General features: G+C 34.4%; 1 protein-coding gene across 3 annotated transcripts; it reads right to left on the reverse strand.

Moving 5' to 3' along the window:
• Window positions 1-567: 567 nt before the first annotated feature.
• Window positions 568-10,112, reverse strand: LOC8270679 (phragmoplastin DRP1C). 3 transcript variants are annotated; one of them, XM_015727802.3, is made up of 17 exons: window positions 9,735-10,112; window positions 9,509-9,572; window positions 9,072-9,179; window positions 8,137-8,238; window positions 7,520-7,570; window positions 7,324-7,385; window positions 6,478-6,568; window positions 6,297-6,361; window positions 6,013-6,207; window positions 5,770-5,889; window positions 5,594-5,664; window positions 4,715-4,940; window positions 3,402-3,452; window positions 2,561-2,825; window positions 2,123-2,262; window positions 1,401-1,571; window positions 568-888 (listed from the first exon to the last, which is right to left on the reverse strand). In XM_015727802.3, exons 1-16 carry the CDS (start codon window positions 9,864-9,866, stop codon window positions 1,446-1,448), a joined length of 1,869 nt encoding a protein of 622 aa, XP_015583288.1. In that variant the 5' UTR covers window positions 9,867-10,112; the 3' UTR covers window positions 568-888; window positions 1,401-1,445. The 3 variants fall into 3 exon arrangements, with proteins under 3 accessions (XP_015583288.1, XP_015583287.1, XP_002533199.1); XM_015727801.3 differs by lacking the exon at window positions 568-888 and adding an exon at window positions 920-1,197; XM_002533153.4 differs by lacking the exon at window positions 568-888 and having other exon boundaries at window positions 1,220-1,571.
• Between the last annotated feature and the right edge of the window lie 1,260 nt (window positions 10,113-11,372).

Here is an 11,372-nt window from a genome sequence, read left to right on the forward strand (position 1 = left end):
AGATCTAAGAAGCAGAGATATGGAAGTATTCTGGTATTATTCAACTTCTTTTTCTTTTATGTAAGCTAAAACATTCTCATCATACTTAAAATGATGCATTTGCATACATATTATCCCACACTAACTGCATACTGATATTCAGAAAGGATCTTCTGAATAGCTCGACTTTGCAGCCATTGCAATAAAGTTAATGAAACAAACTGGGACCAACTGCACAGGATGATGATACAATCGATTGAGGTTGACGAGTAGGTAATGATGTGGAGCCAACATCAAGAAATTAACCAAGTCAGCCTCTTAGAATTTGATGAGGGAATCTGTTACAGATATCTAAAATTTGAAGGCTGATAAGTAGCCAACTTCTTCTGGTATGCCATCAAGCAGTTATCTGAGAGAAATAAATTTCTCAAGCTTGAAAAGTCTCCCAGGATCGTGGGCATTGGACCTTGAAAGGAATTGTAAGAAAGAGCGAGCAGTTCTAAGTAAAAATACTGTCCCTATTGACCCGGATTCAAAATCTCTGAGCTATTCTGAATGCAAACAGATGAATAGCAAAAAGGTCCACGCTGAATCTGGTAACTTGTGCAATTGCATAAATTGCTCAATTCTTTTAGTATTTGACCATCCGCATTATTAAAAGACTTTACAAGCAAACTATTGCCACTTATCCCACATGGCATGGGGCCTTGAAAAGAGTTGTTGGAATGGTGCTAATGTCATACAGACTGGACAAATTCCTTAATGTTTCTGGTATTTATTTCTCCTTGGAGATAATTAAAAGATACGTCAAGAACTGCAAGCAAATGACACGCAACCATCTCTGCGAGAATGAAGCCTCGCTGAAGCCTTGTAACCTATTGTCGCTTTGGGATACTGAATGGTTCCATTCTTGTAATTTACCAGCCACAATATATAAACATTTGTCAAGAATAAGAATAATTCCATTTTAACAGTGGAAATGCACAGGTTTTCTACAAATATGTTCTCTTTTTATGATTTGGCAACAATTATTGAGTTACAATATTTGCTTTTGCCATGATTATGCATGGTCACCTTGTGGGAGAGCTCTATGGAGCTTGGGTGAAAGTCTCAAGTTCGATCCTCTATTTCTCCCTCTCCATGATAACATAATATAAAAGTAGCTCTATCTGCTCTTCATTCATATAATTGATTCGAAATTTAGAAGTTTTGGACGTGCTAAAAAATAAAAGAGAGAGAATAAAAGGGAGTCAGAAAATGAAATTTTCAAGACATTAGGACTGTTTTGCAAAGGAACAGTTTATATTGAACTAACAGTTCAATATCCAACTATTAATCTACAGCCATGCCGTGTATGAATGAAGTTTACTCATTATGAAGTACAAAAGAATATGCAATCGCTGTTCAATATAAAATCTAACCTGCAATATGGGAAAAAAGTATGGCTTCAATATGCAATCCTTTAATTACTTCCATGCGACAGCGTCAATCTCGTCCCTGGCAGACTTATATAGTTCAAGCCTCTTTGCTATGGCTGTTCTCTTTTCCATGAGTTGTGGGTCCTCATCCAACATGGCTCCAAGCCGCTCCTTCTACAAAAGAAAAAAGCCAAGAAATATAGTCATAAAACATTGGCGAAAAACTATCTCTTTGCCAATGAACATGTGGAAATGGAAATTTGGCCAACACAATGCTCCATTTTCAAGATTCTAATTGGACAACTTGGCAACAGAATGTGAAGTAAAAAAAAAAAAAAAAACTAGCTAAGCTTTTAGGAATCCTTTTCTTTCCTTGGCAAACAAACTAAATTCCAATTCCTGACGAGGTTCCTAGACCTTGGAGTTTGTAAAGTAACTTGGTTCGGGTTCTCTCCATATTTATATCTCAAGGAAACCAAGAAATTCTAAATGACATACAACAAGCGCAAGATTTGGAAGTCTTGGGGATGTTTAAGCTTTACTAGATCCCTTGGTAATAATACAGTTTCCACCATGTAGGCATTTCCACCTATTGGCCTAACATACATCGAAGTATTTAACCTTTCTCTTTTTCTTTTTCTGTAAGGCTGCTTCATGTATGACTGAAAAATTCAATTAAGGTTCTCTGTATGCAAATATAAAAGAACAGAATTCTGATAACTTACCTCTCTCCTCCCAATTTGTGCATAGAAGTGGTTGAGAAGAGATCTCTTAGCCTCTCGAACCTGACAATAAACCACAGCTTTGGGAATAGAATTCCTTAGAGTATCACAAACCATATTGATATAAGCATTGACATTTGATCCTGAAACAATTTATACCATACATGTCAGAATTTATTGATCTATCTTCATAATAATAGAAATTTGAACAATACATCATGCATCTTATGAATAGAAGGATGTTGGTAAATGCTCTGCACTAGTAATAAATGAACCCAGAAATACACATATATCACTGCTGGTTTGGGAGAAAGAAAATAATAGGATAAACTACATGAACATGCAGATATAATCGTTATCACTAAACTGATTGTTCAAATACATATTTTAAATATAGAGGATGATAAGACACCAAGAATGAATGCAATAAGGATTGCATACCAATTTTCCTGAAATGATAATCAGCAAAACGGTCTGCATTTGGGCCTGATGCATTTGAGTTGGAGTTGGAGTTGGAGTTAGAGTTAGTATTTGTGTTCTTCTCCCCTTCAAGGTGGATCTTCCGGAAAAATTCCACTGTTAGGTAGCTAGACTCCATGTCCACTAGCCTTAGAACTGTTTTCCTGCTATCGTCACGGAATCTTTCTAAAGCTTCATTTGCGGCAGCAGCAATGTCAGACTGGAGCGTAGGAAATCGCTTCAGCTCCTGGAATAATCATAAAGTCCAATTGGCAAAGTTAACATAATTTCTTCTTCATGTTCAACAACAGAAGAAGTAAAAGAAAAAATTCAGCAATTCTAGATTTTCCAAATAGGTAGAGAAGGTAATATTTCAGTTTGCAGATGAGGAAGTGCCACCGGTATTCTTAATAAACATGTCCCATTGCTGCATTGATATTTCAAAGTGAGTCGAGCGAATTAACCCATGAATATTAACAGACATTTCTAAACTACTTTCTTAACATCTCAAAATTTGATGGTAAAACTGACTTGATGTTTATGTGTAGGACATGTATGCTAGAGTTCACTTCACCTAAAATGAAAGTGGAATGACTGTTCTGAATTTATCTTTTACTCTGGCATCAATGTGTATGTCATGGGAGAAAAAAAGAAACTAAAGCATTCAAACTTGTGTCTTCACAAAGAACTGTTTTGAGATGATAATTTATGTTTTTCTATTAAGAAAGAATGCAACCTTTAAAGCGTGAAGATGCATAATTATTTGCAGAGAACAAATTGAGGTAATAACAGAAAAGGCTGTCTCCAGTCAACAATTGCTTACCTCCGTTTCAGCAATTGACTTCCGTACTAGTTCCTTCAAAACAAAGTGCACCTGAGGAAGGCAAAAAAGAAATTAAATAATATGGATGAATATCAATGCAAGGAAAATGTAACCTTAAGGGATCTCTACTCCAAAAATTTACTTATAAAAGCCCTTTCCTCTAAGTCAAAACAATAATACTGTCCACCATCCTTTCCCACTTCAGAGTAATATAAAAGGGGAAAAAGGCACCACGAAATTCCAGATATGCCCTTACAACAAAAATCATCTTTGTAAGGAAATATGGAGCACACCCTAAGAGCATTAATCAATAGCTGTGTTTCTTTAAGATTTTATGCTTGTTGTGAAAAGAAAATCTAAGGATGGGTCGTTCCAAGTATTGTCCAAGAAAACAGATCAACAAATGCATGTGCCCAACATTAATTATCTAGTGCTTAAATTAGTGTTCTGAAATGCAAGCCATGGTAAAGAGCCAAAATATCTCAATTATACAAATCTGAGATAACTTCACTATAATTGTGTTGCAAATTCTGGAATTTGGATAACGTTTAATGGCACGTGTCACTCTAAATTTATATCACATTCCAACTAACTGAATTTAGTTCTTACTATGTGATGCGAGAAAGTCTACTCTGACACATTCCTATCTTCGTTCTGCATACTAGAACATTTACATTCCAAATAACTCAGGCTGTTACTTGGTCATCAACTCTTAAAGTAAGCAACCAAATGATTCCTTCCATCCTGAGATCATTCCTTCTATTGCCTTCTCATTGCATCTTATAGAAAAGAAATGCTTCTCCTCATAAATGTCATCAATGAACACATTACAACCACCAAAGGGAAGAAAATGCCCAGAACAGGAACTATTTCAAGGTTGATTCATCTTCTATCTTGAAAATAGTCAATGATTCTCCATATACACTACTATATAATCAAATGATATGATTATATGGAACAACTTGGACAAATGAAAACGCCATATCAATCTAGAGGAAATTCAATCTAAGTTTACTTTAACAAAGCAGCAACTGAATTAAAAATAAAATTCATGGAAGGTTAACATATACAAAGAAACTTAAAAGGAAAACAGACATAATGATGCAATAGTAAAAGGGAAGAGCAATGATGCAATGCATCCATATATGACCCAGGATATGTCCTTCAGAAAAGACGCAATAAAATATCTGGACACATATATGTGGTGTGAAAGAAGAAACAGTAGGCAGGAGCAAGTGCATTAAATACGTATTATTGTAAATCACGTTCATCCCAAATTTTAAAATCAAGAATAACTCGAATAAAAACATTACAGCATCCACAGAGGCTTCAGCTGGGCCTTTGAAGTAGCTGATAGATCCATCAATCAGCCTCCTATATCCTTGTTCTGGAGCAATTAAATGTGGCTGATAACCGTCAGCTTCTGAAACAACTTTTTGCACATTTTTTAAAGAGAGATGACGATCAAAGGGAAGCTTTTTCAGAGCAGCTGGAAGTTGATGATCAAAAACCCCATATATTCGATCTCCACCAGGACGCCTGAAGTAGAAATGAATGAATCAATCATACTACATTTCAAGGTTCAGAAAAACTGCTTGTCTTGAAATTCATGTGATATTACAACAGTACAGGTTTTCTATGAATCTGTTATTCCTTGTTCATCTATTGAAGAACTATAGAGTTGGAAAGCTCCATGGTTGTTCACACATTTCAACTTTGTCATGAGAATCTTGTCATTTTTCCCCCAAATTCAAAGAAAAATTGTTTGTCCAATATCCAAATTCTAAAGTCGTATTGTCCAAATCAATTTTTGACCATATATGTACACTGTACCGTAGTTTAATGATTCTTCCAATGTGATATGGCCACCAACACAATAGTATTGCTTTAAACAAAAGAGAGGAAAAAGCTCATTCCAAATTACAAGATTTTATTAATATTTTGGAAAAATTTAAGGAACGAATACATTCATAGGAAGGTGGAGATGGTGCCCGTTAGAAATGTTAAAGAGAAGGCACATTGAGATGGTCTAAAGATGTGCATTCTAGACCAGCAAATGCACCTATATGAGATGTGCAGCATACTGAAGTAGTAGGGGATAAGAAAGTGGGGTAGTGAAGAAAAGAACAGTTTAGAGTTATTCAATATAAAAATAGTCATGTTAATTCAGGGAAAAATCTAGAATCAATTACCCTCCATCCAGATGTTCCTTAAATATACGGTCAAAAGCACGACACAATTCTAGGATTGTGTAAAGTTGAGCCTGTGAAAAGAGGTAACATACTTCAAATAAGTAAAATCAACCATTAAATAATTCCGTTGATAACTAAGAAATCCATCTACTATCCTCAAAATTCTCATTTCTCACCCCTGAGTCTACTGCAATAGGCCTGCCAATGCGGTCCAACTCTGCGTTAAGCTCATCAATGGTCTTATTTATTAAGGCAATGATACTCGGTATGCGCTGTCTGATAACTGTCTCTAAATGCTGATTGAGTTGGGGGAATACAAGAAGTATAAGAACATCAGGATGACAGGTAAGAAGTCAGAGCTAAAGTGAAGATAATATTTAGTACAAAAGTAAAGCCACTTAGATATTGGATGGGAATACCTTGGACAATAGTTTTGCCAGATACTCTGCACCCATTTTACTTGATAAATGTCCATACTCGGGGCTTGTTTCAAAATATTCACGCTCCTTTCGACGAGCAGCAATCATGTCAACATTCTTATTGATATCAGCTTGGGAACGATTAACAATTCCAACCCAAGGATGTTGCAGCCTATATGCCCTTCCTTCAAGAACCTAAATTATTATACAGAGCAAATTTCAGATTAATATATAATGCATATAACTGTATAATTTTAGCAATTAATTCAGTAATAAGTTCATACATCCAGTGCATTGGTTCCCTTGTCCATCAGATCAAGCTTCGTGAGCACACCGAATGTCCTTTCACCTAAGTACACCAAATACAACACAAATTTATATCTTTTATTTGTCAATGGCCAACCACATATATTGAATTAGAACGCAAAATTTTGCCTCAAACAGTCGCAGCCTGATTTCTCTGACCTGTGGGATCAACTTCTCTGGCAAGTTTTATAGCATCGGAAGTGGCAATGTCTTGATTAGCTGGAGAAATAGCCAATATAATGGAGTTGGGCTACCAAAAAACAGAAATGCATAAGAGAGAGTATGTAAAAGACATGCAATAAAAATTAGATTATGCAGGCAGCTTTTGAAAAGCATATAATAAAAATTCTTAAGATGAACAGAGTTTACACTTTATAAAACTTATGTTACACTAAAGAACTTTTTGAACATATAGCAACAAGGATAAACTTTTGACATCTGGACTTTCAATAAGCAGGAACTGAGTAAAACTCGAAAAGAAATGCATTTGGTGGAAACTGGATCTCAGGTGATAAGTTGCATTCTATTGTACTGACTGGAGGCGATTAGATATTCTCTCCAGTTCATTAGATTCAATTTACAATAACTTACTACCATTACAAGCCTATTCATAACAAGCATACCAAAGAGTAAAAAACTCAATGAGGAAAACCCCATACAGGCAACCCCTTTATATAACTAATCAATATCATAGAATAGGAATCATCTTCTAGACAAATAAAGCACAAATTCAAATATTGTGAAGAATGTGAAGTTTCTGAACAAAACACCAAACAATCATACATGGCCAAACCCAAATACTGAGATGTCCTTCATAACTACTAAAATCCTCACTTTATTCTCACTTTCAGTAAGTTGAAGAATATCTGTGATGGAATACTAATTAAATTTCTGGCTAAATGAGTTGTAATCTCTTATATATTTTCCTGAGATCTCATGCATATGAGCACGTAAGGTCATTCCTCTAAATTTCTTGTTTCAGGATCACCAACACCAAATTCTTACCTTCTCAACATAAGATCGGACCATATTTTCGATATCTTCAACTATACTATCTGGCTGGCCCTCTGCAAAAGCCAAATTTACAGCATTCCAAACATCAAAACATGATATGTACTAGAGATTAGAACATAGTTCACCAATCTGTAACAAAAATCATACAGAAATTTGTATTACTAGATTAGAAATTCCATATAATTACCTACAGCAACCTTTGTCAATCCAGGAAGATCTATGAGGGTCAAGTTCACAACTGAAAGACATAAATCATACAGTTAAAAGTTGTAGAATCTGAATAAACAAACAGGAATAATCAAAACAATGATTTATGAAAAGTGAGACGTAAAAGTGGGAAATGAGAGCTGGCTAGCCCATCACATAATCCACCTCCTCCCCACCCCAAGTACTCCCGACCAAAAAGAAAAAAGCTGACACAAAAAGGGAAGGGACAGTATAATCATAAGTTTTCATACATAATGACCAAAATGTACATTAGTATTGCAATGCAGATTCATACACAAGCAAGAAGGTACCACAGTGAATGAAAATGTGGCATTGCAAACAAATTATCATTCCCAGGATCTTATCCATTGGATATAGCTAGGTACTCAAAAATACATACATACACAAGAAATCAAACAAACAGCTCCTTGCTTTCTGTCTCTGAAATTATCTTTAAGCAGAAATTTAAAATCAAAGCATGCATCGGAACAAATTTGAAACATACAAAAAAAAAAAAAAAACTATTCTCAATTCTTTTACTGCTGAATCAAATAACTTCATTTAGCATGCGATTTGGGAGGAAGTGTGAATACAAACCATTTGGAGAATAAATACTCAGGTGGATTGGAACATTAGAGATTTGTTTTGTCTTCCCAGTAATACGATCAGTTTCATCTGCTATCTCCCTACGCACCGAAGCTACATGAAAGAAAAACAATGTTCAGTGAATAATCGGGAAAATTATAGTATAATAAAACTATGAGTTTTGATACATGATAACATGGCAGTACCTAGTAAATAAATAGAACTTTCTCTTTCTTTGAGATTAACAAGCAAGGAAAAATGCCAAATAATTAAGTTGAAATAAAGATGCTTCTAAAGACACCATTTCCAAGATGCGACCAGCCACTAGAAATCCCCACTCTTGTTCCTATCATCCTATGGTCATTGCTTAGGATTCAATTAAAATAGTACATTGACTTAGCCATACTATCATAAAAAGAAACAACTTGTACCATTCTTTCCATGTCTCCATTGTAGTAACACAAAATTGAGATTTTCCATTAGCAGAGAGCTCACTACACCCTAAAGCAATAGCAAAACTCCAAATTCACAAGTAGTAAATGGCTCATGAAGATATTTCATATCTTAATACCACCTTATCAATTATTTCTCCATTTAGCCCCTTCAATATAGTTACTAAAGGAAATTTCAATCGACAACAGATCAAAAGCATGCATCTTAGTTGAGAAAGTATTGCTTTTCATACATTTTTAACAAGTTTTAAGGTCATGAAGCTCATACCTAACTTGATCAAGTAACAAAGTGAACTATTGAACATGTCCAATGCTTAAAATGAACATGTGTTTCAAGCAAGAAAGAAGTGAACTTCGACATGTTAATAAGTCAAATCAGTGGCAGATTCAATTTGGATCCTGAGTCTAAAAACAAGCACACTTCTCATTACAATCTCCCATTCTTTGGTTCAACATCATGATCTGAAGAGAAAGCATGGTTTTCTAGAGACATACCAAAATCAGAAAACCTCTTCTTTGGTGCATGAAGAAATTCTGCATATTCAGACTTCCCATCCTCTATCTTATGAAGTTGCAACACCAATGGCCTCCGGGTAACAATTCCTACGATGATGATCATTAAACCAATAACAAAGTGATGTCAAAGAAAAGGAAAATGTATGTTTTCAAGTGGCATAATGAAATCAACCAGATACAGATCACTCCATCTTGAAACTAAGGGAGAGATCACAATGAATTAGTTGCCTTAACTCCATTTGACAGCTTATAACATCTTAAGTAAGTGTTAAAATGAATGTGTTATTTCAAATTTTAGTTAGAACCAACAAAAATCAAAGGAATTACTGTTTTGACTTAGCATAACTAACGTTTGTTTACAGTATCTTTCCTCCATTTCTTGTGTCAAAAACCAACATTGAAAGGCCAAGAATTACCAGATCCACGAGGCAAAAAATCTCTCCCAACTACGCTTTCCAACACTGAAGATTTCCCAGAACTCTGTATTTCACAAAAGAAGAAATAACGAACATTCAATAAACCCCATAAATCTAAAAGCAATAATTAAATCATCAAGACTGCATCTTTACCAGAAAAACATCAAAACCAAGAAACCAGAACCCACAAAATGATCTATAAAAACAATTAAGATTAAAACATAACCTGGCCACCGACAACAGCAACAGAGGGGAGAGCTTCCCAAAGGGACATGCCTTCACCACCATGGTCGCCTAGGACAGTGCAGGCTCTTTGGATTCTGTTCACTAAACCAATCAAACTCTCCATTGTAGCCATTTCTTGAAATGGGATCGATCTAATGCAAAATCAAGAAAATGCAATGAGCTTTGTGTATCTTCGATTTGGATCCAAGAATAAGGGAATGCACAGATCAAGAGAAAAGAGAGGGAAGATTGGTAATAATAAGATGGGATGGGGACGTGGAATCTGAAATCAGAGAAAATGAAATAAGGAAAGAAAAAGAAAAGAGAAGGCAAAAAACGGTTTATAGTAATGGGAATGGTTCAAAACCAAACAGTACTTTGATTTGAATATTTGTTTTGATTGATGAATATAAAATTTGAGAGGGTAAATAATGGGGATAAAAATGAAAAAAAAGAAACTTCAGAACAAGTTATTGAATTTAGTTTTTATTTTATTCATTAATATTTGGTCAGTTTAGGACAAATTGTAGAATCTACCATCTTAATAAAGTTCAAACCAAGTCTACCGGTGACTGGGCACCTCCCATGACAGATGATCTATGATTTCTCGTTTGTTTCTCCTTTCTCTCCGTCTTAATCATAGTAAAGTAAAACACAACGCTCTTTGTCTGCACATTTAACATGATATTTAGGTACTAATATTCACGAGTCATTAATTTTTATATTTACGAGGCAAAGTGCTCCAAATTGATTTTCTTTTTTCTTTTAAATCTTAGTAGGGCATGGGCGGTAGGTTCTACATCAATTGTATCTTCACCGGTATAAGTTTAATTCGAATTGAAATAGTGTTACACTCGAATTTAATTCAAATGTTTAAAGTTTGTTGCGTTGAATTTAAATCTACTAGATAAAAAAAAAACTCAAAAGAGTCAAGCTTAATTTGTTTCAGTTTAATTATTTAAATAAATAAATTATAATTTTATAAATAAATTTAAATAAGCGCCATCGGATTTGCGTTGAAAATATATTGAAATATAAAGTTTTTAAATTGAATATTTAGCTCAAATCGTTTCATGAATTAACTAAGTAACTTAAGCTAGAATTGATTAATTTAGAATTCATCTCAAATATTTTAAAAATTAATTTTAAATAATATTTATAATTAGTTGTGAATAATTAATACCATTATTATTTATATAATTAAACAAGTATATCTCCACAACCATGCTCCATAGCACAGGATAACCATAGTAGTAGATATCCACTAATTCAACAAGCTAAATTGTCTTAATTAATAAAAACTGAAAAGTCATTTTAATTGCGGCACCTATAAATTAATAACAAAGATTGAAGCAAATTCTGAATATTCTTCCTAAGATTAGTGATTGCATGTCATGTTTGGAGACAGAAAAGAAAATGTGAAGAAAATTACATAGGGGGCCTGAACTTATAAGTACTTGTCATCTATACGGGCATTGCCCATTTTTGAAGTACCACTAGCACCAATCGGAGAAGGCAGTAACCTAAAGTTAGGAGAGGAAAGAATTGCTTTTTTTGATTATAACTTGAACTTATCATAAGCATCTGACTTCTGAGAGTCTCACCCTTTCAAGCAAGAAGAAGCGTTCTTGCTACATCT

The sequence above is a fragment of the Ricinus communis genome, chromosome 5, assembly GCF_019578655.1.
Source record: "Ricinus communis isolate WT05 ecotype wild-type chromosome 5, ASM1957865v1, whole genome shotgun sequence".
Lineage (NCBI taxonomy): Eukaryota > Viridiplantae > Streptophyta > Magnoliopsida > Malpighiales > Euphorbiaceae > Ricinus > Ricinus communis.